The sequence below is a fragment of the Lagopus leucura genome, unplaced genomic scaffold (assembly GCF_019238085.1).
Source record: "Lagopus leucura isolate 7727_CA_CO unplaced genomic scaffold, USGS_WTPT01 Super-Scaffold_100001, whole genome shotgun sequence".
NCBI classification, from domain to species: Eukaryota; Metazoa; Chordata; class Aves; order Galliformes; family Phasianidae; genus Lagopus; species Lagopus leucura.
Genome location: NW_024962262.1, coordinates 43108190 through 43133658, shown reverse-complemented (window position 1 = coordinate 43133658; position 25469 = coordinate 43108190). Strand labels below are relative to the sequence as shown.

The 25469-nt window shown below is 44.1% G+C and overlaps 1 protein-coding gene across 1 annotated transcript in view; it reads left to right on the top strand.

The window, feature by feature from the left end:
• The first annotated feature begins 4460 nt into the window (after nucleotides 1-4460).
• GAS6 (growth arrest specific 6) overlaps nucleotides 4461-25469 on the top strand; it is a 37554-nt gene continuing 16545 nt past the window's right edge. The window contains exons 1-4 of the mRNA XM_042867179.1: nucleotides 4461-4618; nucleotides 4771-4937; nucleotides 19544-19568; nucleotides 20349-20411. Of these exons, the coding sequence (XP_042723113.1) occupies nucleotides 4474-4618; nucleotides 4771-4937; nucleotides 19544-19568; nucleotides 20349-20411 (400 nt within the window). The 5' untranslated portion in view covers nucleotides 4461-4473. The remainder of the gene's footprint in view (nucleotides 4619-4770; nucleotides 4938-19543; nucleotides 19569-20348; nucleotides 20412-25469) is intronic.

Sequence of the window (25469 nt, the reverse complement as noted above, 5' to 3'; positions counted from 1 at the left end):
TCAGAATGCAGGCTTCCTGAACTCTTGTCCTTGCCTTAGGTCAGGAATGGGTCCATATGCTCACACTACTTTTCCTCCTCCCTCTTGGTTTTGATCAATTTTTGAAGAGAGATACCAACTGAGGATTCGATTATGAAGTTTACTTCTGAGCAAATTATATGTGGAAGGTAATTCACTTACCTCCCATATCTTTCTCCACACATCCAACTCTATTTCTTTATCCCAAGATTCTTCTTTCACTCGACCCTATACTTGCTTTGTTTTCTCATTTGTTTCTTCCTCTAAAGAAAAAAAATTATGTCCATTTTGAAAATAAACATGCTATTTGCCTAAAGAGTGAAGTGGTGTAATGAAACCTTCCCAGCATTCAGGGAGCTGGGCTTGTTCAGCCTGGAGAAAAGAAGGCTGCAGGGTGACCTCATTGCATCCTTTCAATACCTAAAGGGAGCCTACAAACAGGAGGGGAGTCAACTCTTTGAAAGGGAAGATAACTGCAGGACAAGGGGAAATGGTTTGAAGTTGAGGGAGGGAAAATTTAGGCTGGATGTCAGGGGGAAGTTCTTTACAGAGAGGGTGGTGAAGGGCTGGAACAGGCTGCCCAGAGAGGTTGCTGATACCCATCTCTTGATGGGCGTTCCAGGCCAGGTTGGATGGGGCCCTGGGCAGCCTGGTCTAGTATTAAATGTGGAGGTTGGTGGCCCTGCATGTGGTGGGGGGGTTGGAGATTCATGATCCTTGAAGTCCCTTCCAACCTGGGCCATTCTATGATTCTGTGGTTCTGTTTGTTTTTCTTAGGAAATGTTTGATTCTAGCATGCTGGATAAGAGGCATTTTACAACATCACTAGAGATCTCCTCCTGAAATTTCACATCCTCCCACAAAAACATTGGCTTAATCTGAACGAACATACATGGGTGTGTGGTGCCAGGAAAGATTCATATTTGGAAGAGGAGAGATGAGATCATTTTTTCATATTGATCCAGGCAGAGGCTCCAGCCTCATCTACCACATGGCCTCCCCAGACAGGAGGAGATGCACTGCTACCATGAAGGATTCCCGTACTGCAGTCTGGGTTTCATTCCCATTAGATGACAGGAAGAAATCTTCATTACTTAGAATTTCTCAAAAATTCAGGTCTGTCTGGGAAAGCTCCATATACTGCTACAGGAGATCCTATCTTTGGGTGATGAAATGCTCAGCTGCTTCAGTAAGGATTTTGTACACCATTTTTCCACATAATTAAAAATAATTTGGTGGTGCGTTAAGACAGCAGAATATTTGAGATGCTTTAATGCAAAGTCATTGTCAGGCATCTCCATGATAACCTTTCTGCCCCGTGTTTTCAGTCTGTGGGCTCCCCTCCCAGCCTGCTCACATGTGGGTAAAAATTGACATGTTTCTCAACCTCTACAGAATTCTTGTGCCTGGAGCAACAAAAGGAGATGTGACAGGAGCATGGTATGATGGGCACGTCATCCTCAAGAAATAAATAGTTTAGGCCTTAATTTAATATCCTTAACTGGAAAGCACACTTGCAAAGGCCGGTTTGTGGAGCTTGGAGCAGGAGGTTGACTGCTTTATCTCAGTGTTGTTCAGCATGGTGAACAGCAGTTTGCACATTTCCTCACTGGCAGCAGACAGAATGCCACTGTCCAGGTTAACATTTAGGTTTGCTGGTGCCTGAAGACATTTTTCTGAGGTCAGTTCACTATTCTGACCTCTAACAATGGGAAATCCTATTGAGGTGGCACCAAGAGTGACACGGGGGGGATGACAGTGCAGAGCTTCCTGTCCTTGAAAATTCCAGTTTATTTTCTGCATCAGGCTGCAAATTATAGTTCACACAATTAAGGAGAAACTCCTGGGTCTTAATGTGCTGAGTTTGGCACATGCCCAGCCTGCAATGCATTCTAGTCAAATAACGTGGAATCAGCTTTCTCACTCCCATAGATGTTGCATTGACTCCTACACATAGAGATTTGCTGGTTAAGCCTTCCACAACCATCTTTTTTTTTTTTTTAATGTTCTCATGTGATCCCACATCCCTTTACTCCCTCCTACCTTGCAGAAAACTAAAGAAAAAAACAAAACAAAACAGAATGTCATCTTGGCAGCACTTTTGAAGGAAAAAAAAGCAAGAAATAAATGTGGAATAGTATGTCACACCATCATTTACCTCTAAAATCGGAGATAACCTTGTCATTGTGAGAAAATTTACAGTACATAGGTCTGAGCAATATGTCCTTAGGGTTAAGGTAGCATGTTATATGAACAAGGTGACACCAGAGAAGGTCAACATTTCACAATGCCCTAGGCTCAGGAAATGATATATAGGTGGATGGATGGATGGATGGATGGATCAGTGGATCAGTGGATAACTCGATGGATGAGTGGATGGAATACCCAATCCAGGATTTGTTACCTAGCAAATCTTTTTTTTTTTTAACTTTTTTTTTTTTGCTCTTTAACATCTTCTTGTAATATTTTTAATGATTTTTTTTCAAGTGATATATTAAATCTATTGCATTTTGCACATATTTCTTACATTATCAGTGTCTACTAACCACTAGAATCTATGAGTATCTACTAATCCTAAAGGTTCAGAGATATACCTGGAGATCTCTGCCTAGGTAACACGACCTTTAAGTCAAAAGGGAGTCTAAAGTGGGATATGCTGAGTTTACAGAGTGTTCCTATAACATTTGTTTCAGTATTTTCTGCAGCATTTTTCTGTCTTGATTCTCATGTTCCCTGAGCCCTCACTGCAACAGCTGATCAGATGGTATGAGCATGCAAATTCTGAAGAAAACGAAATCCAACTAACTGCTTAAATCAACCTTAAATTCGACATTGCCAGAAGAATGGAAGGTGGAAAATATGACTGTTAAAAGGACCTTGGGGCTCACCCAAGTCAGTGTTTGAGGTCTGTGCCAGGCAACTTACTGGAAGCTGTAATGAGGAATAGAATTAGTAGACTCAATGACACATTGGAGAAAAGTAAGCATTGCATATCAAGTAGAAGTTCACATTTTTGCAAATCCATTAGATTTTCGAAGAGTGATTTTGTTTGTAGAGAAGGTGATTCTGATCATATTATTTACCTGTATTTTTTTATTTGCCTTTTACCTTAGGTTCTCCAAGTGTGTTCTTATGAATAATAGGATAAAAAACTGTCTGAAAGGAAACTTGCCACTAGTTTACATAATATAAAGTAGTTTACAGAGCCCACAAAAATCTCTGCCTCTCGACATATTCAGAAAAGTTATGAGGAAGTGTAATGCCACAGTGATGTCTTGCAGACAGAAAGGAAGGTGGAGGGCAGCACTGGGGCAGCCACCTCACTGATTTGTTAGGTTGCTCTCGTTAGGTTTGCTGCATGCCAGCACAAGAAGCGGACGTGACTAAAGGGTGGGAACAAGAAGCACTAGGACTGTTCCTTGGAGCAACGCTGGAAACTACGGCCCAAATGGCCCAAAGCTCTGCTACTTTGGAAAGGAGTTGCTCCAGGCAGGACACAACAGAGGCCTATGCATGCAAACAAAAAGGGCGTTATCATTCACTCCTAAAAGACAGGAATTCAGGGTACCCTCCGGCATTACCAGGCATGGAATGCAAGGCTCAGGGTAGGCAGGAATCATAGAATCATTAGGGTTGGAAAAGTCCACTAAAATCATCTAGTCCAACCACTAGCCTATCCCACCATGCCCACTGACCACATCCCTCAGTGCCACATCCACACGGTTCTTCAACACCTCCAGGGTTGGTGACTGCATCCCCTCCCTGGGCAGCCTGTGCCAGTGCATCACCATTCCTGAGAAGAAATGCTTCCTAACATCCAACCTGATATATATGTAATAAGTATTGTTTACACTAATTACACTGTACATGCTATAGATAATTGTGGATATACAAGTGTCTGTTAGATATAGCAAAATAAATGACATCCTATGATCTTTCACATTCACTTGTCTGCTGAAAACGGCAGCAATAAACCTTGGTGGACTCCAGGCGCAGTTGGGAGCTCTGACCCACAGCTCTGGGGTCAATTCAGTATATAGATGTGGCACGGAGGGGCAGTTAATGGGGTTTCATGGAATTATAAGGGTTGGAAGGGACCTCTGGAGATCATCCAGTCCAGCCCTTTGCAGTAGGTTTTCTACACAGGACGTGTGCCCTGTAACCGTGGATGGAGAGCGGTTAGCATAGCGGTGAATGACATAGCGGTATGGATCGTGTCAACCTCTTCCTTCAGGAGCTGATTGTAAAACTGCAACATCAGCGGCGAACAAAACACGCCGGGACGCGGGGCAGAAGCCCTTTCCCGCAGAGCTGCGCGGTCACGCGGCCCGCCCCAGGCGGGGGCAGCCCCGCAGGCAGGTGGGCGGCTGGGGGCGGGCAGGGGGCGTGCGGCCGAGCCCGGTGCTCCGCCGCGAGGTGTGTCCCGCCCGCGGCGGCCGGGAGCCATTGGATGGGATGGGCGAGCGGCTTCCCCGGCGGGCTCGGCAGGCTCCTCGTTCCACGCCCGCCCCGCGTCGCTCCGCTCCGCTCCGCCGCACCATGCCGCAGCCCCTCGGGGCCGCCCTGCTGCTGGCGTTGCTGGCAGCGGACTGCTCGCAGGGTGAGTACCGAACCGGACCGGGAACCCGGCGCCGGGCGCGGCATCTCCATGGGAAGCGGCGGCGGGGGGCGGCCGGGCGCGGGGCTGCGCCGCTACCGAGCTCGGCCGCTCATCTCTGCCTCTGCCCTTCTTCCTCCCGCCGTCTGGCCCAGCCGTGCTGCTGCGCGCCCCGGAGGCTGCCCAGTTCCTGCGGCAGAGGCAGCGGCGAGCCTACCAGATCTTCGAAGAGACTAAGCAAGGGCACCTGGAGAGAGAGTGCGTAGAGGAGCACTGCAGCAAAGAGGAGGCCCGGGAGGTCTTCGAGAACGACCCCGAAACGGTAAGGAACGCGCAGGTGGCGGGTCTCCTCCCGGTGGGGATGCAGTGGGAGGAGGACGAAGAGCTGGGAAGCGGCTGGGAGCCCCGTGGCACAGCCAGCACCCATTGCCGGGGCCGCTGGAAGTGCCCCTGTGAGGAGGATGCTGCGGGTACTTGGGCAGGGCGTGCCGGCAGGATGCTGGCTCAGGGAAGGGCACCGCGCCGCCCTGCCGCGAGAGCACTGCAAGGTGACGCGGTGCCTCCCGGACTCCTCGCTGCCCTCCCGCCGGCTGTGCTGAGGGCTCCTCGCCCAGCGGGGAGGCAGAGCTGAGGTTTCTGATGAACACACGCTGACGCTCCCTGGTCAGCTTCAGCTGGGTGAGCGTTTCGGAGCAGGCAAGTTCAGGAGCTGTCACTATGGAGGCACGCCTGTCGGCCTCTATTGCTGCTACACTCTCCCATCCAGGTGTGGCTAGAAGCAACCAGCATGAAAGGCTGACCTTGTTGGGCTCCCTGTTGCAGGCTGTCACATCTGCCATCCTCTCACTGCACAACGTGTGCATGCGGCTGTGCTGCTTTACAGAGCTTGGCTCGCCTGCCCCATTCCTTCCTCTCCACGCTGCTTGGAAGCAGCCGCTCCTGATCTGGCACCCAGTAGCAGCAGGAGGTGTTTTTCTCAGGCCCGCACTGCACAGTGTGTTCCAGTTAATAGCTTGGTGCTTCGAGGAGATAGGGAGCGTGTATGCGTGTGCATGTGTAGGTGTGTTTGTACACAGCACATGCACCAGAGGCGAGGGAGGGACGGAGGAGCTGTTCTGCATCTCCTTGGGACAAGCCTTGACATGTGCGCTCTGTCAGGCACTGGCTGTTCTTACAAAGCAGTGTTAAGGGCAGCAGAGAGGTTGGCTTTGCTTTCTGCCAAGTTTTAATTTAGAGCTTAATACAGAGCTGCTGCCCAGGCAGTGTTTAGTTGTTCACCAGTTCTATGTGCATCTCATCGGCAGCTTCTGCCTGCAGCTGGGGTGCATTAAAAAGAGCAGGGCCAGGGGGTTGAGAGAGGTGATCCTCCCTCTCTGCTCTGGCAAGGCCACGTTGAGAACACTGCGTCCGGTTCTGGGCTTCCCAATTCAAAAAAGACAGGGACTTCCCAGAAGGAGTCCAGCAGAGGCCCACAAAGATCATAAAGGGCCTGGAGCATCTCCTGTATGAGGAAAGGCTGAATAACCTGTGTCTGTTCTGCCTGGGGAAAAGAAGATTGAGGGAAGGGATCTGATTAATGTTTATAAATATCTGAAGGGAGGTGGGATGCAAACAGATGAGGTCAGGCTCTTTTTGGTGGTTTGTAGCAATAGGACAAGGAGCAATGCCCTAAAACTTGAACGTAGGAAGTCCTATACAAATATGCGGAAGACCTGCTTTATGCTAACGGTGATGGAGTGCTGGAACGGGTTGCCCAGAGAGGTTGTGGAGTCTCCTGTGGAGATGTTTAAGACCCAGCCAGATACCTACCTGTGCAACCTTCTGTAAGGATCCTGCTTTACCAGGAGGGTTGGAGTCAGTGATCTCTTTAGGTCCTGGCCAACCAGGACAAGCCTTGTGATTCTCTATAATATCCAGTTTAGGAGAGTGGCTTGCACTGCTTTTTCAATATTCCAGTTGATATCCACAAGCTTAGAATAAGTATTCACTACAGAGCAGTGAGTGCAGGAGGAATCTTGCAAATGGAATTTGTAGTGAGGTAACCCAAGGTGAGCAGCTCTGCTGTCTGCTATGGGTGGTGGGCTCTGTAGATGTGTTTGAATCAATATTTGGGACTTATACTGTGTACTGAAAAAAACATAGGGTTCTCCCTGCGTTGCCTTGCTAATGAAAAGAGTGAAATCATTTGAGTTTAAATTCTTTCAGTGTGCAACATAAGAGCCAATCACACCATTTACGCGTGTTCAATAGTGCAAAGTATTTCAATTTTTTTGTGGTGTTCTCTTTATTACTGATGTTAAGGCTAGTTTTGGAAACCTCAGAAGAAATACCACTGAGGCTGAGTGAGCTCCTAGTACCTGTGTCCCCTTGCTGATTTCACACATGCTTTGTCAGTGACCTGGATAAAATGATAGAGTGCACCCTCAGCAAGGGGAGAGGCTAATGCACCAGAAGGCTGTGCTGTAATTCAACCAAACCTGGACAGGCTGCTGAGTTGGGTGGAAAGGAACTGAAAGAAGTTCAACAAGAGCAAGTGTAGAGTCCTACACCTGGGGAGGAATAACCGCATGCATCAGACCAGGTTGGGGGCTGACCTGCTGGAAAAGAACTCTCTAGTGAAGGACCTGGATGTGCTGGTGGGCAGCAGGTTGGCCATGAGCCAGTAGTGTGCCGTGGTGGCCAAGAAGACCATTGGGATCCTGGGATGTATTACAAAGAACATGGCCAGCAGGTTGAGGGAGGTGATCCTCCCCCTCTCCTCCACCATGGTGAGGCCACATCTGGAGCACTGTGTCTAGTTTTGGGCTCCTCAGTTCAAGAAGGACAGCAAACTGCTGGAGAAAGTCCACTGGAGAGGCCATAAAGATGATTAGAGGCCTGGAGCATCTCCCATACAAGGAATGGCTAAGAGACCTGGGGATGTTCAGCATGGGGAAAAGCTTATAAATATCTAAAGAGCAGGAGTCAAGAGGATCCAGGCTCTTTCTGTTGGTGCCTAATGATAGGACAAGGAGCAAGGGGCACAAACGGGAACACAATTCCATCTGAACATGAGAAACAGCTTCTTTGAAGGTGACAGAGCACAAGAACAGGCTGCCTAGAGAGGCTGTGGAGTCTCCTCTGGAAATACTCAAAACCCACCTGGATGCTTTCCTATGTTTCCTGTTACTGTAGGGAACTTGCTTTAGCAGAAGGGTTGGACTTGATTTCCAAATGTCCCTTCCAATCCCTACAATTCTGTGATTCTGCAGCAAAGCACTTTATTTTATCATGTAAAACTTCCTGGCTGCTGTTCTGACTCAGAGCTCCCAAGAGCTGTGAATTTACTTGCTCTGGGCAGTGTGTCCTTGTTCCTCACTGCCACATTGCTTGAATTTGGCTGAGAAGCAGCCATGGCACCTCCCATCAGGTGGATTTATGGCTTTCCCTATCTTTTCCAGCCAGCATATGGCACAAGGCATCAGATGCACAAAGCTTGGAGTCATACATGTGAGCTGTTACTACTGCAAACACTTGAAGCCACCAGTTGTTTGTAAGGCATAGATGATTTCTGGCAGCACCTGTGGATGTGATGAGCAGAATATTTTCCTCACCTGCCTTTCCATCTGGCTTAATCTTGTTACATTTTCTTGCTACACACCTGAAGTAGAGGAGGTATCTCTTTAATAGTGGAAATTATTATGCTGCCATCTCCCTGGTGTTGCATTTACACCCAGTCCTATTGGCTGACAGAAGGAAGCTAGCTGAGAGAGAGCTGGCTTGGGAAAGGTGAGAACTGTTCAACAAACAGTTGAACTAGCAGTTTGTGAGTTGCAGAAACTGCTGCCACACTTTGGCATATTTGGTACAATGAAGACTTCTTAGTGACTGGGGAAATGTACTGATTACTGTTGACAGCTGATGATTTCTTGCATGTTGGAAGGCTGAAATGTTTGTCTCTGAAGGCTGAATGTGGTCACAGAGGCTAACTGCTTAGGTCGTGTCAGAAAGAAAAAGCCGCACAACTTACTTCTTTAGGTTGGATATTAGGAAAAATTTCTTCTCACAAAAAGTGGTGATACATTGGCACAGCCTGCCCAGAGAGGTGATGGAGTCACTGACCCTGGAGTTGTCCAAGAACTGTGGGGATGTAGCACTGAGGTACATGGTCAGTGGACATGGTGGGAATGGACTGGTGGTTGGACTAGATGATCTGAGAGCTCTTTTCCAACCTTTATGATTCTTGCCTTCCTTAGCCCTGCAGGGATCCCCATGTGGGCTTATTCATAGGGAACATATCTGTGCATTGCTTGTATACACTATCAGGTCTGTCCACGTCTCCCCAGTTTTATGGCATAAAATTCCAGCATAAATCTAGCCCCATGGGTGCTCTCTGTGCTGGTGGGCAGTCTTGTAGCCATGATGGTTGAAGGTTCATTAGTGATTAGTCGGAGCTTGCTCTGCATCTCACCTTTCCCAGCCCAGTGAACAGGCTGAGGGTGTGCAGGAGGCCAGGCTGGTGACCTAAACCAACCAAAGAGTCATTCCATGGTGTGTAGCAACATGCTTGGCAGTAAAAAGGAAGAGGAATGGGGATTGGTTGGACATCTTTTGCTTGGCATCTGGCTGGACATCAGTCAGCCTGGTGGTGGTGAGTGTCTGCCTTTGCATAACTTGTTTTGTTTTCTTTCTCTCTCTTCTTCCACTTCTCTTTTGCTTATTAAGCACTTTTTACCTTGACCTGCAAGGTTTCTTGCTTTTGCTCTTCCTTTTCCTTTCTCCCTGTCCTTTTGCTGACAGGCCAGATGGGTGGCTGCATGGTGCTTGGCTGCCTACCAGGGTCATCCCACCACAGAGACCTACGACTTAAAGCTGAGATGTGAAATTACATTAAGTGGTTCAGTCAGACAGCTCCAGATGTTTAGATGAAATGGAGCAAGGCTGTTACGTGGCTTCCTTGATGCTTCCCAGCCAATGGATTCAGGCAATGGAAACATCCAGCCAAGAGTAATGTTATGGAAAGGTGACCATTAACTGGACGAGGCAGTAAACAGCAATGAAATTGCATGTTACTGTAACAGAGCACATTTGTTCTACATCAGGCCTTCATTGTTTCAGTGATCAGCTTTTCAAAGAAACTGCAAGCAGTCAGCAGAACATTGGCTTTCCCTGAAACCTGTGTGCGGGTGTTGCCACATGTGCCATTACTTACATCAACTGCTAATAATAGCGTATTAGGTGGGGCCAAAAAGCCATCCATTTGCAGGCCGGCACAGCTTTTGTCTTTTAAGTCACGGAAAATATAAATATCAGCTTGCCCAGACTGGAGGAAGGAAGATCAATTGAAACATTTTTAGATTGCGAGGTTTTTTTTAGGAGGCAGAACAAAACTCGGTCTGTGCAATTTGTATGACTATACATGGTAAAAACAAGTGCGAGCCCAGGTTAATGCATCTTGCAGCCTTTTTTTCATGGAGCTGGTGATAACATCCTTAGATGTTACTGAAGAATTCTAGGAAGGATTTTGTGTTACAGTTTCAGTTAGGCTACAGATACCAAACAGGAAAATGAAAAAATGATATGGTGGGACAAAATAGAGGTGAAAAGCATATTCCTCGAGTTGTGAACTGAAATGCAGTGCATTATGTTTGTAAATGGGATCTATTGGAAAGATATGCAAAGTAAGATGGATGGTGAAGTTGCAGAATATTTTGGATGTGGAGATAAGAATGTTATCTCATTTCAAATGTTGATGAGGCCTTATAAAAGGCTTTGCTGCAGAAATATTTGACCTTGGTATGCATTCAAGGTACTACAGCTTGTTAACTGACTGATAAACTGCTCTGGAATTTGGTTGACCTGTTCTAAAAATGTGGCTAGCCAAGCATGTAAAATTGAGGGCAAAAGGTAACTTGGCTGCTGGTGTTCTTGGAAACTTTGGAAAGTAAATACAGCAAAGCAGGTTTCTTGTGCAAGGAGTTTCTCTGTGTAGAAAGGCTCAAAACAGTGAAGGTATGAAGCCTCATCATTTTGGACCACATCAGTACAGCATCTGTTTGTCACTGCTTGTTGTGTTTGCTGCTGTTGTTGTTGAAGAGCTGCAACAGGGAGATGGTGGAGCCACTGTCCCCAGAGGTGTTAAAAAAATGTGTGGACGTGGCACTGAGGAACATGGTTAGTGGGCATGGTGAAGATGGGTTGGGGTTGGACTAAATGGTCTTAGTGGACTTTTCCAACTTAATGATTCTGTGAAGGGATGCACATGGCACAGAACTGCAGAATTACAGGCTCGAAGGTAAGTGGGAGGTCCTGTCCTGGCCCCAACTCACAGCAAGGTCAGCAGTGACTGCACCAGGGTACTTGGGGCGTTTTGATTTCATGGCTTGAAAACTGCTGATCCTAGCATCCTAACGTCTAGCAATGCCAGCATTCTTTCTTCTAGGCTGGGTTTAGCAAGAATCTGAAATACAGATGAAGCGATGTGTAGGGTATGATAGCAGTCAGTTTGTAGGTTTTCATAATGTTGCTGAGTCATTGTTTTTATTTCTGTATTTGATCTGTTACATAACATGGTCACAGTAACATAGATGTGCTTGCATGTGCTAGAGTCCAAACTTCACTCTGGTCTTTTAGGAAGAATGAGTGGCAGATAATATTTATTTCTAAGAATATCAAAATAGATGCACGTTTGTAAATACTAATAGCAAAAGTATGAAGGCATGTAGGACAAGAATTAAGTGGGAATGTTAAGCAGAGTAAGGCTTCTTTGAATAATTCAGTAATAGATATGTCATCATTCCTGTGTAGAATATTCCTCTCTAGATCCAGGCAAAAGTCTGATTTTATTTGCAGAGAAAATTCTTCTCAATGCATCAATTTGCTATGGCATTCTGGCAGTGTTCAAGAAGAGTTGGATTTATAACCAGTATAAATTTTTATATTTGTTCTTACTGGTACAGAATTTATCTAAGAAAGGAAGACAGTTACCAGACAACTCCTCGCTGCAGTTGACCTGCTTGGATTCGATATATGGAAGAATGGCTTCCCAGGCACAGTGCTACCTGCTTAATAGATTTCGAGAAAGAAAATAGGAGGAGATCTAGACTTTTGTGCAGAAATGTCTTGAAGGACAGAAGGAAGTTGAGAATTTTGACAGTTGAGCTTTACGCTACAGTGACATGAAGAATCCCAGCTCCCTGTTGTGGTGAGATCTGAATGTTCACCAGGTTCTCCCTTCCCTTTCTTTCTTCTAGGATGGAAGAGAATTGCACCAAACTCTAGTAGGTCTGCTTGGTCTTGATGGGGACAGTGGTGCAGGATGAGTCTATATACTTGGCAGTATGGACTGCCATCTGCTTAAGGTAGTGGACTGTAGTAGCAGGAGGGATGACAGAAATACTCAAGCCTGCCCTAGAAGGTAGCTTGTACATTCATTAGCTACATGCTACATTATCAGAAATCACTGAGAGGGGTGAGCCAGGTTTGCTGCTGGTCAAAGCAGACAAACTTCCATCAACTCTGCAGGAGTTAGGCCTGCCTGGTCCTTAACTGTTTCCACTTGTATGAATTAAGTCCAGGTTTTCAGAATAGAGCTGGAAATACTGATGCAGCCCATCATGGAAGCATTCTACATTTCAGTAAACCATAAGGCAAGGAGCTAGGGAGAGAGAACAAAAGTGGCTGAAATTGCACCAAGGGGTTATTTAAAGCTAGAATGGAAAAAGGCACTGAGAACGGCAAATTGAAGCAGGGATTATATAGATTTGGGGCAAGGAGGAGGATAATGGAAAAAACAGATAATGTTAGGTTAATTTGGAGGTTTTTTTTTAGCAGAATACAGTAGGTTTTAATGAGAGGGGAAGAAAGCCACTTAAATAAATGAAGAAAGCAGTGTTGTGGTTATGGCCTCATTTTGTTTTCTTTCTAAATTAAAAAAAAAAAAAAAGGAATAGCCTACTGGCAATTAATACAGACCGTGTTAGTACAGATGCTTGAGAATCAGGTATGGGAAACACTGAATGTGTATAAGTTGGCAGTTGTGGTTCATGTGCACTCCAAACTCAAGATGAACTTAATGGATTACAAGCAATTACTTTCCAGTAGATACGAAGAACAAGGATGGAGCCAGCACCAGAGATTTAGAGAAGGGATATAGCAAGGGAGATGTGGGCAGCATGGCTGCTCTGGAGGCTGTGGGACATGGAACTGGGTTGTGAAGAGGGGATGTCTTGTGGCAACACAGCTACAAAAGCAGCATTTAAAATGTTCATTAGCTCATAGTTCATTTCATGGTGAAGTAATTCAGCAACTGCTAAATGACCCAAATGTGGCAATTTGAAAGCAGAACCACTGGCAAAGAATGGGCTGGGATTCTCTCAATTTGCTTCTCCTCCTGAAAAGTAACTCACATTACTTTTCAGCAACTTTGCATTTACAGCTCAACTGATCTAGTTGGTTTAAGCCCATTGCCTTTGCCCATTCTGTTCACCCTCCCTGCACAGCAGCTTGTGTGACTGAATGGACTAATTTAAGGAACTGATCTGAAGAAAAGTAATCTGGAAGGAAAAAGGATCATTTTGTGTCTGGGTTGGTTCTACTAGCCCCACAAAGGGCTGTACCACATCCTGAAAAGGATAGTGTATTTTCAGGAAGGGAAGGCCATGTGCTGAGAAGAAGCAAAAAGATCCTCACAGCACATGCTGTTGAAGTAATGAACGAAGAACCAAGCTGTGGAGAATGAGACTGAAGTTCTTCAGCAGGTCTGCCTTCCATATTTGTACCTTCATCACTATTTTGTTGTGTCTTGCTGTTCTAGAGGCTCTTCATGCATGTACAAAGTCTGTTGGGAAGTTTCTGTATCTGTTGTGTGGAGTTTTCTTCCTGTTCCTTTGAGTAATGGAACCAAGAGGAAGAGTAAAGTTGCAAACCAAGGTGGATACCCAGGAAAAGAGGCGAGTGTTGCTGTTCTCTTTGCTCTGCATCATTTTACACTACTGGCCAGTGGAGTGTATAAATAAAGAGATAAAAGGAAAACCTGTCATGGTTGTACTGTACAAATTCACGTGCATCTGGAAAGCTGCTGCTGCATTTGGCTGCCTCCTGGAACAGCAAGTCCTAGCTCAGTTCCAGAAAATGTGTGGGGCTGGGACAAAAATGCAAAAGTTACTTAGTTATTAAAGTTATGAACAGGGAAGTGTAAAGTCGGATTCTGTCACAAGGGCCTGGCGTTGTCTCAGATGTACTTCCCCATTCCTGCTTGCCTATCCACGCTGTGGCAGAATGTGGTGGTGCCTTAAAGTGACCAAACATTGCTGCTGTGAGATGTGCATAAGCAGAATCCTAAGAAACAACTTGCAGTATCTTTAGAGTACAATAAAGGGGAAAAGTACAATTTTGTCTTCAGTGGATAAAATACTGCAGAACTTGTAGGATAGATCACAAGCATTTAAGCTACATTCACTGGGATGTATAATCTCTTCCATTTTAAATATGACTTAAATAACAGGAGAGCAGTGACACAATATAGGATGCGAAGTGGAGATGGTTTTTTTACTTACGTGAGGTGTTTTGTCAGATCCAGTTTCCCTGAATTTGCTTGAAGTCTGTAATTGACAATTGAACCACAACTGCCAGTGTTATCTGAGCCCTCTCTTGCCAGACTGTGAGGAGTTTGCTCTTTGCATGGAGAATGCACGTTGTTCCAGAGCAAGATAGGAAGAAAACTGGCTGAGCATAGAGCTCCTCAGAGGAGAAAAGATTTTGCAAGTCTAATGGCATCGACTGAAGCTTAACTTCTATGCCTGTAGTTTCTATTGAGATAACGATCTGAATTGTAGGACTGTTCAATTACACAGTATGGGAGGGAGACCAGTCAATCAGCATGAGCCTAGGGCCCAGTTTAAAAAGCAGTGCAGAGTGCTCTTCAGCATTAATGAAATTTGCATTCCCAAGCTGCACAGTTAAACAACGGTTGTTGTAAATGCACACCCAAGTCAAACAGTAACTTGCAGCCAATTATGGTTAGCAGTGCCATTGCTCTGCAGGCCTGTGGAGTGGAAACATGAAGTGTATTTATAAACAAGGAGGTCATACAGTGCCCCAGGCAGACAGTCCTGAAAGGAAAAAAAAGGAGTCACTAGATGGAGATGAGAAAAGGGCATGATGTGGGTGTTGTCGCTGTGCTGAGGCAACAGATGACAAGCTTGTCTGGTACTCAGCAAATAGAGCCCTACAGAAACATCAGTTGTGCCGAAGACAGGTTTTTTTTGCTGACAGGCAGAGCTGTGTGTTCTGATACGGGCTTTTTATTCTGTATTTTATTTCTGAAGGCAAATTTTATCTCATAAGCAGAACTGTGAAGGCAAAGTTAATTGGACTTGTGCCCTTTCATGCTGCTCTGCAATGTCTGAATTTGGTATAGCTTTTGTTTGCTTTATTCTTTGTAATCTTAGCAACCTGGAAGCTGCCAGTGACAGTAGCCTGCCTGCACTAAGAAACTGTTTTTCAGAAATTACCACTGCTTATGCAAGTCAGTGAGATCCCTCAGTGATGGCAGTATTGAAGTCCTGCTCTAGATTTTCATCTGCTGCTGTCGCGTCTCAGACATGGGGTTGGTTGGGTTCAGTGCTGATCAGGATTACTTGACCTGGTGCTCAAACAAAGTAAACAGAAGCAGCTGGCAGACCCTTCTGGCTCAGGTTCTCAGTGCTGCCGATTACTTTAAGCAATAGTGAGAACATTTTCCTGGTGTAGACATGGTTATTGTTATGTTTGCAGAAGGGTTATTTATACACAGTGACTCATGGAAGGGCTGTTCTGATTTGGTGTTCTTCCATTGTCTCTAAAAAAGTAGCAGGACGAATGGATGCCCTGTAGAATTTTATTAACTTCTGGATCCTACCACTAAGCAAGAGCTTGGCTGTGGAGTTGAAAAGAGGTTGTGAGCATAGGAACATTGCAAGTTTCCTTTTGCAGGGAAGTCGACAATGGTACTTCTGCCCAGTTAACCCCACAGCCCTGCAGTGCCCTTGCGAGTCCCCATCTGAAGTACTGTGTCCAGGTCTGGAGCCCCCAGTACAAGAAAGGCAGAGAGCTGTTGGAGAGGGTCCAGAGGAGGGCAACAAAGATGATCAGGAGGCAAGAACACCTCTCCTATGAAGACAGGCTGAGGGAGCTGGGCTTGTTCAGCCTGGAGAAAAGAAGGCTGTGGAGTGACCTCATTGCAGCCTTTCAGTAGCTAAAGGGAGCCTACAAACAGGAGGGGAGTCAACTCTTTGAAAGGATAGATAACAGCAGGACGGGGGAAAATGGTTTGAAGTTGAGGGAGGGAAGATTTGGGTTGGATGTCAGGGGGAAGTTCTTTACAGAGAAAGTGGTGAGGTACTGGAACAGGCTGCCCAGAGAGGCTGTGGATGCCCCGTCCCTGGAGGTGTTCAAGGCCAGGTTGGATGGGGCCCTGGGCAGCCTGGTCTAATATTAAATGTGGAGGTTGGTGGCCCTGCCTGTGGCAGGGGGGTTGGAGATTCATGATCCTTGAGGTCTCTTCCAACCTGGGCCATTCTGTGATTCTGTGAATTGCCTAAGTCTTGCACTACTGTTGAATGCTGGAATCCTTAATTGACTTTACTGCATCAAAAAGTGTTTCTATACCATGCATATGTTTGTATGGCAAGGGTGAGGGAGTAGTGCTTAAATCTCTGCAAAGAAAAGGCCTCTTGAGCTGAACTGCAACCAGCCTGCAAGAACCTGTCTGGAGGATGGGCGTACTGCCGTGTATGTGGCTGGAAGGGCGGAGGCCTACAAACACAAGGCAATTCTCCCTCTCTACCTGAGAGCTGTGCTGAGTTGTACCGCTGGGGCAGATGGCATACGTTAACACTAGTTGACAGGTGGGAACCAGGCAGAGAGAGGGGTCACAAGAGGCAGGAGTACATTTTGGTGGACTTGTCAGGGGCAGAGTTGTAAAACCATCTCTTGTGAGGGTTGGTCTCTTTTGAAGGTTGGTGCTCTTCTGAAGCCTTGGCTGGAGCACCTCTGTCTTTCTCGTGTATGCGCTGTGATGTTACCACCTGACAGTGAAGTCAGCATCTATACAGAAGCCACAGTGGTCAGAGTTAACTAACCTGCCTTTGGATCCTGGGAATCCTGAGGGGCTTTCTGGGTAGTGAGATGTTGGTGAGCCCCAAGTTTAAAGTGACTAGTTGAGAAATGAGCAAAACAGCAGCAAGGAATCTTCTTACTAACAAGCCTCAGAGCATTTCTCCTGACATTCTTGTTGGATCCCAGAAACAGAACTGAAGACTTCTGGTGGAGGGACAATGAATCTGAGACTTCCGTTAGGGACGTGATGTATATAGGACCGAAAGATTTCATCTTCCTCAACTGCGGGTCATTAAGACATTACAGCACTGAAGTCTGACACGGCGTTGTAGAATTGAGTGTTCTCCATTTTTCTTGGACTCTCAAAATAGAACTGAACTCTTCTGGTGGAAGGAAAATGAGTCTGAGACTTCTGTCAGAGACGTGATCTGTACATGGCTGAGGGATTTCATCTCCCTCCGTGCTCATGGTCAGTAAAACATTACAGAAATCTGAGAAAGCGTTACAGAATTGCACACTCACACTGGAAACAGTGCGTGTCTGGCTGTCCTGTGCAAGTTAGACACAAGATGAATCTTTGACTGGACAAACTTCTGATAAGTTTGGTTTTCTGTTTTGTTGGGTGTGTTTTTGTTTTTTGTTTGTTTTACACCTTTGCTTTCACTGATTTCAAGCAGTTAAGCAGGCAGCCATGCAATATGAAAGCTCCTAATTCTTGTCCTGTGAATGCAGAAAAATAGTTCTTGCCAGTGTCTGGATTATTCTAGTGGTGGTGGTGAAATACATCTGCACATTTTTGTGTGAATATTGAACGAAGGGGAAATAATAAATATATATGTGGTATATTTCATCACTTGCAGCTATCTTTTTCTCTTTGAGTGCTGGCTGAAGTTCAGTTTGTGGCTATAGCTGAGCTGGATGCTCATCTGAATAATCCCAATATTTAGACTGCGTAGATGTACTTTTCTTTTGACTTTATTTTTTGACTTGTCTTTTCCAAGCCTAAGCCTCAAAAAAAAAAAAAAAAAAAAAAAAAAAAAAAGGATTGGGAAATGTACTGAGTTCTGCTCACTCAGTTTCTTAACCCAAAGAGGTATTATAAAGCTCAGCCTCAAAAGATGGTAAGTCTATTACCTTAATATTGGAATTGGAAATTAGATTAAGTGTGGGCTGCTTCTGCTGCTTCTTTGTTGAGGCTTTCATGATTTAGACTGTTTATTTACATGGCACATTTCAGTAACTGGAGCATATTTTCCAGAAATGATTGATTATTTTCTGGAGGATGACAGCAGTGAAAAACTCTTTGTTTATATGACCTTGACAACCAATTGATTGCATTAGACAGTCCAGGTCAAACTGAATCACAGTGTGTGCCTGTCAATGCTCTTCATACACATTGTATATATGCATGATCTTATCCAAAGATCTGTAATAAGGGGAGAAAATAAAATGTGTAGTTTCCAATCTTAAACATTGCATGGTCCAAATTAATTTTGTAGAATATATGACATCTGATGTCCCAATCTCTCTGTAAATACATTGTGATACTGAAATTGCTTACGTTGTGTAAAGGAGAATTATAGTATGAGTACAGTTTCTTGGTTAGCTGAGAAATAGCTTAATTTAATTTAACCAGAAAAGTTAAACACATATGATTCATGAGTTTTCCCTCAATCACATGCCTCATTTACAACATCAACAGTTCTCAAACTAGTGACTTATATAGACATCACAAAATACAGTATGAAGTTGGAAAGTTACTTGTTCCAAAGTGATGAATTTTTACATTTTTTTAAGAACGCAGTTTAACAATCTGCTTTGACCATTTTCCTACCCTTCATGCAGCCCAGCTGCATTTTCCTGCTTTACTGTGTTGGTGCAAGCAATCATACAGCTAGCAGGGTCTCATCAGGCTGAGTATTTTCAATGCTCAAGGTCAGATCAGCAAAGTGCTGGTCTTGCCATGTGGCTGCACTTTGCTGACACAAAGTAGGGAGTGACGACATGTGGCCATGTACTGCCAGAGAAGTGGGAGAGCCTTTGGCAGTCTAGTTGTAGTTCAAAGGAAGTCATTTCTAGGCATTTTTTGCCCGTATTAAACACTTCTGAGATACATTTGGACCTCTCCTAAATGAGCAGCTGTGATCACAGAATATCTCAAGTTGGAAGGGTCCCACAAGGATCACTGAGTCCAGCTCCTGACTCCACATAGCACTACCCAACATTCAGACCATATATCTGAGAGTGATGTTCAAACACTTGTTGAAATCCAACACTCAGTGTCAGCTGCCCTAGGCAGCCTGTTCTGTGGCCACCGCCGTATGGTGCAGGACCTTTCTCTAACCCCCAACCTGACTAGGAGTTGTAGGATATTCACTGTTAGAAAAGCAAGAAGTACTCTTTTTATTTTTGTGGCTACTGTGTCATGTGCTCTGAGTCAGCAGAGGGACTCTGAGGAGGCACAGGGTGACTAAGCTGTTCCGTACCTGCCCTCTGGTTTTCATCCATAGATCCATCTTCCTCTCTGTACCTTACGGTGAGCAGCTTTGCCACTGAGATAGTGATAAGGTGGCTTAATGCTCAGTCACTACCATTGGCAGATCAGCTGTCCAACCATGCACTGAGATAGGAGCAGATGTTCCTCACTATGCTTGTGAGACAGAATGCATCTATGACCATGTATTTCTTCTGGCTCTGAATGAAGGAAATGAGGATGTTTATGTTTGGATCTTGTTTAACAACTGCTGTGCAAGACCACCAAACTAATAGCAGCTGTTAAACACTAATAGAATGACAATAAAAGCAAGTATCATTCAATAAATCTTTGCTTTTTTTTTTTTCCTCCTACAGGAATATTTTTACCCGAAATACTTGGGTGAGTCGCAGCTTTTATGTTGTTACCTCATTGATACGTGATGCCTAGCACTGGAGTGTGTCACAGCTGAAGCTTTTCTAAGGAAAGCAGTGGAAACCAGGCTGCAATAAGCATGGGTTTCTAGTTTTAAGACTGACTCTACATTCATATGTGATTTTAAGGGCTTTTTTTAAACTTATGTATTTGCATAGATTGTGTGTTTTTTGTGTGTTAAAATGTTGATGTTGCATTTATTATTTGTAGCCTCTAGAGCTGCTAAATAATTTAGTCTTTCACTTTCATCCCTTTTAAATTATCTTAGCTATTAATTAATCTCCATATTTTAAAATTTTACTGATTGGTCCACTGGCTTTTTCTACTGCCTGTATCATCGTTGTGCCACCATACTGCTTTCTATTTGTGTTTAACCTGTAGCACTTAAAATCATAAATTCCAACTTTCTCCAATTCCAATTTGAGAAAACTCCATGTGCCTTTTAGATTCAAAAGAGATTTACTTGGCCAGATTTTAGTAGCTACTAAAATGCATTTAGAATATAGTATCGTCTGGTGAAATGATCGCTCTGTTCAGATGGCTTATAACTCTACATCAAAGCTAAAAAATGTTTATGAACTTTAGAAGTCTAAGACATCTGGGAGATTATACTATTGCATAGGTTTTGCATCCACCCTCCAAAACCTTGCTTAATGTAACATCAGCAGGCTAGCTGTCTTTTTACATGCTTTGAACAGCTGCCACGTAATCACTGTAATAATTTCAATTTCATTTTCTCTTCTTCAGATTGTATTCACAAATATGGGTCGCCGTATACAAGAAGTCCAGATTTCCTTACATGCGTACATAGTAAGCACTTTTGTTTTGTATATTGTAGTTAAATGTTCTCTTGTGCTCCCTGAAATGATGAAACCAGGCCAGTTACCTACATTTTTAACTAGTATTTTAGTACTGTTCTTCCTATTTTCTATGCTTGACCTCCTGTACTGATTGTCTAATCTGAGCAACAGAACGAGGCTTGTTCACTTTTAGAACCTTTTGCCTTTTCTCACACATCACTCAGTGGTTTGATATTTTATGATGGAGGACATTTATTTCCTACCAGTTACCTGATGTCTGAATGGACTGAAAATCAAGAGGGACAAGTAGTAAGATTTACCATAAGGTTGTATTCCATGCTTGTCCTTTAGTTTCCTTTTGAATGCTTACTTTGGCTTTCCCCTGATAAGTAGCCTTAAAAAAGCTTACAGTCAAACCCAGTCTTATGTCAGACTTTTGACAGCTTTGAGTAGGAGGTCCTTTGTGCTCATCACATGACTATGCTGTAGGTTTTACAGCCTTTAAAATTTCAAATCAATTTGGAAGTCAATTTGATATCTGTATAGAAGGGAGAGAGGTATTTTGCTCATTGCTAACAGTGGAGATTGGTGTTTCAGTAACTTACGAGACCTTTCCAGTTCCCTCTTGAGCTTAGCAGCACTAAGGATACCATGTAAATATTCTCTTAAAGATTCTTAGTTCCTGTGGAAGCAGATCAGCAAAAATGGTGAGAAAAATGTGCGCACATGTATTTATTTTCATTTTTGTCCCTGTGGTTCAGTTTTTTACTGTGACCAAGCTGCGTCAATCTTGTGTTCATACCAGTGCTACCAAAGCAGGATCAGGATTTTGTCAAGCTTTTGTGTTTATAAGAGCTCTTTTCTGAAGAGTGAATTCCAGAGTTAGTAAGTGGTGTGTCTAGACTTATCGTCATGTAATGCCCTCGTGTATCAGTCACAGAAGTTGGAGCCAACAGAATGGGAACAACTCTCAGGCCTGTGGTACCTGTGTGCTGTGCAGACTAATTCAGTGTGGGATATGAGGCTGGGTGCTTCCCTTTGCTCTTGTGCATAGCACGCCAGGGAGGTGGGAGCTGCTGCTGCAGATGGTGGCATCAGCTGGAAACACTGGTTCTGAATAGCCGATCCGTGCTTCAGAGACAGAAGTCTGAAGGGTGAGGATGTTTTCTGTGTTCTGAAAAAATGAGAACTGAGTAATTGTTTTTAGGGATTCAGTCCACTGGAGATGCGGTGGTTTGGCAATAAAATGACAATGTTTTCCCCCATTAAAATACTAAAATATTTTTAAGTGGCTGAGTTTTGGCTAGCCATTGTTAATTCACAGGAAAAGGAGCCTGAAATGTGCTTGGAAAAATGACAGACCTTGTGCTTAGCTGATTCCAGCGTGTCTTATTTTTCCTAGATGCTGCCAAAAGGCTATGTAGCTCTCCAGGGTTAGTGACTGCAAGACACATTTAAACACAATGTTTCTTAACAGTCTCCTTCTCTTCTCAAAACAGGGTAGTAGAAGGCTCTTTTAATCTGACAAGCAAGGACACTGCATAACCCAACAGTTGGAATGTGACTAGTTTATGCTAGAAATAAGGTACGCGTTTTAACTGTGGTAGTGAATAGGCAGCTTACTGGGGCATATGAATATTCTCTTTCATAGGATCTTTAGATTGGGGCTGCAGGTAGGGTTCAGCTCCAGGTTCCAGCTGCAGGTAGCTGCAGGTGTTTCCAGCCTATGGCTGTGTAGGTCCTGTTGTAGTCAGTGGAGAGTAACTCTCTGTTCAGTAGCTGTGCAGTGATGCCACTGACCAGATTGTGTCTGCTCTAGGGTGAGCCAAATCAGTTTATGGACTCCACAGCACTGACTAGATCTCCACTGACTGCAATCAGAACTTAGACGCTTGCTTCACATATAGATATTTGCTTTACACATAGATACCAATATTCTGATCTGCTGAGATGCATTTTTTTTTTTCTAAAAGAAGGTATTATGGGTCAGCTAGGATTTAGGGATTTGATTCTGCAAGAGTTTGGAAAATGCTACAAGATTTTTTGGAAACCCAAGTTACATCTGACCTTAAAAAAACAATAAGGTTTTTGTTATGCGTTGAGTGTTGTAATCTTCAAAACCTAGCATTTTCCAAAAGACGTTTTAATTTGTACCATTTATTTATATCAAAATACAAGTTCAGAATTCAGACTTATGAGCTGGAAGCAGCAATGGCTGTTCTTAGGTAAAGTCATGTTTCCACATGTACTTGAGAAATTGAAACAACATTGTTCTCTGTCTGCAATTATGGGATATATATGTGCCATCAGACAGACCAAAGCACACAAAAAGTGTCACTTGTTTATTACTTTTAATACTTCTACTGAAGTCTGATGTGTAAATTAATGGGAACAAGAGCTCTTTTTTCTTTTACAGTGGTGTAAATCAACTTCAGTGAAGTTGGTGGAATTACACAGCTGTGAAGCCACAAGGAGTGCACAGGACTGTCTTGTGTTTTCAGATGCTCATGAGAAGACAAGCAGATTGTCAGCATATTTTTGATGGGATATAAATATTTTATTATTACACAGTATTATTTCCATCTGGGTCTGCAAGACACAGGAGAATCAAGTTTGAGGGAAATTGTTGAAGCACAAGGGGGCTCAAGGTAGCCCTGTTGATCTGTATTGGCTACCAATACAGGTGACTGAGAACATTGCCATGTCTGGGAAGGTTGGTTAGTTCTGCTTCAGAAAGACTTGGCTTACCATCTGTAAACTGTTCTATTTACAAATTCTGATCTGCTCAAGAAAAGGAGCTGCTCTGTGATGGTTCATCCCCGCCTTAACCACTACCTCTGGTGGTGTGTTTCTGGGCAGGGTTTTACCTGGGATATTCTGATGGGCACATGCTGGAGGCAGCCCACATGACTGTGCTGTATTTTGTGTGGCACATCTTCTGTCTTATCAGTGGCTTTGCCTCAACTCTGCAAAGCTAGAGTGGTGGGGAAGAAAAGTAATGCGGCCTAGTTTGTGCTGAGGAGATAATTGTTTCTGTGAGGCTCTTACAGGTTGGGTTTGTATGCTTTTCCTGTAGGGTTACTCAGGCTCTAGTTTCTGAGCATCAAGATGAAATACTGAAAATACACATTTATTTGGCAGGATTCTAGTCACATTCCATCCTGGAACAGCCCTCTGGTTCTTTCCTCCCTTGTCCTCTGTAGAGCATTTTGCTGAGGCTCAGGATGAGTTCTTATCTGCTCAGTGAAGTTTCCCCTGGCTAGGAACTGAAGCTGTGCTAGTTACAGAGGAGCAGAACTTGAAGGGAGGGAGTGGCTGGAGCTGTGTTTTGATAGAGGTGGGTGAAATGATAAAACTGAGATAAATGCCCTACAGAGAAATAAATGGCAAACACTTTTATATTGCGCATTGTGATAAATGAAGAATGGACACCAAATAAGAAATCAGTTCTCCACAGTAACCTGGATAAACTGCAGCAGTAATGTGTGGCTAACTTCAGCCTTCAGGTAATTCTGTCTAGTGTGCAGAGTTTGGAGTAGATTGGGCTGTCCACTGGGGGTTGCATTAATGAATAATGTGCAGTGCAGCCCATGGTAAGAATTTGACATTTTTTTCCTGGCAAATATAACACGAACACAGTCCAAACCTAGTGCTTATTCTCTTACCTTATTTTTCTGCCTAACATAGCACCTAACAGCTGGCCAAAACACAGCCCAAAAGTCCAAAAGGCCCATGGGCACAGTGTGGTGAACAGAGTGCAGTAGGAAGAAGTGTGTAAGGCTGCTAATGTTGCACATAAATAATACTTCTAAAACATTGTTTTGACTGCATATGGCACTTCTCATGAAGTTTCTCTAATAATTTTTTACAGCAAAATGTGTCAGATGTCTGTACTTTGTCATTTAAATCAATGTATTTTTTCTAAGCAGCAGACATGGTCCTGTGCAGAGGGCTGCTGCTAATTGGGTGCTGCAAACTTACCTTTTGTAAAACTTTTTGTGTAGTCTTCCTTTTGTCTGGGCTGAATGGGTTTCTGCTGAGTTGTAAGGATTCGCTGCCAAGACTGTGGGATTGTAGAAAGTGTTGCTAATAACAGCAGACCTTCCCCTAAAGGCTGCTAGCTGCAGCAGCTGTGACAGCTTCTGTCTCCTCCACCAAAAGGACAGGGTAGTCACTGCTCTGTGGTGCTGCCAGCCCCACTCTGGCACAAAAAACTTCTACATCTACACACCAGAAGAGAAGCCCAAACATCATGTGTTCATGTCTTAGGACTTCCTTTTTAACGTATCCTGCATTGCTCCTTCTGGTTAAGGTTGTGAAAACAGCTAATACCTTTACAGTCTTAGAAAGTTGTAATCTGCAACACTGCTAGAACATATAACTACATAAGAGCTCCCAACTCATTTTTCAAGAGAACAGGGAAATCCTTAGTGCCATCATTCAGCTATCTCTGCACAACACCATCCCTAGAGTAATGGTGAATTCTGTTCTTTACTCAATTGTGCAATAGTTTGATACTTGTTCCCTCAACCCTCCCCAGAGCATGGGCATTGCTTTCTTTGGCCCTGTAGAGACCGTCCATTGCTGACTGTCGGAACTTGGCTTAAAAGTCTGTGTAGGACTTTATTCTGCGTTGGCCTGCTAGGAGCATAGCATTGTCTGCAAACCGGATGATTGGTTTGCAGTTCTGATGCCATTAACTCATTGGTGTTTCTTATTTATTTTCATTCTACGTAATAGAAAAGCCTAAATTGCTCAGCTCTGGCAAAAATATCAGATAAAAATTTTTTATAGCAATCAGTCTATCAACCTTGGTGAAATCCTCAGTTAAATTACCAAAAGTAAATGAAAAGATCACTCTTCTTCCTTGAGTGTTTAATTGCTGTCTGCTTTCTGTTTTTCCAAAAGTGAGGAGAGTAGAATTATAGTTATTTCAGGAGATACCCTTCAAACATGGGGGGTAGCAGCTCACTTCCTTTTGCAATTAAATGAATTTCACCTCACATTCCTGGCACAGCTTATTTGGCAAGTCAGCAATAGGCATTGTTTTCCAGTTTTCTCAGGTGTG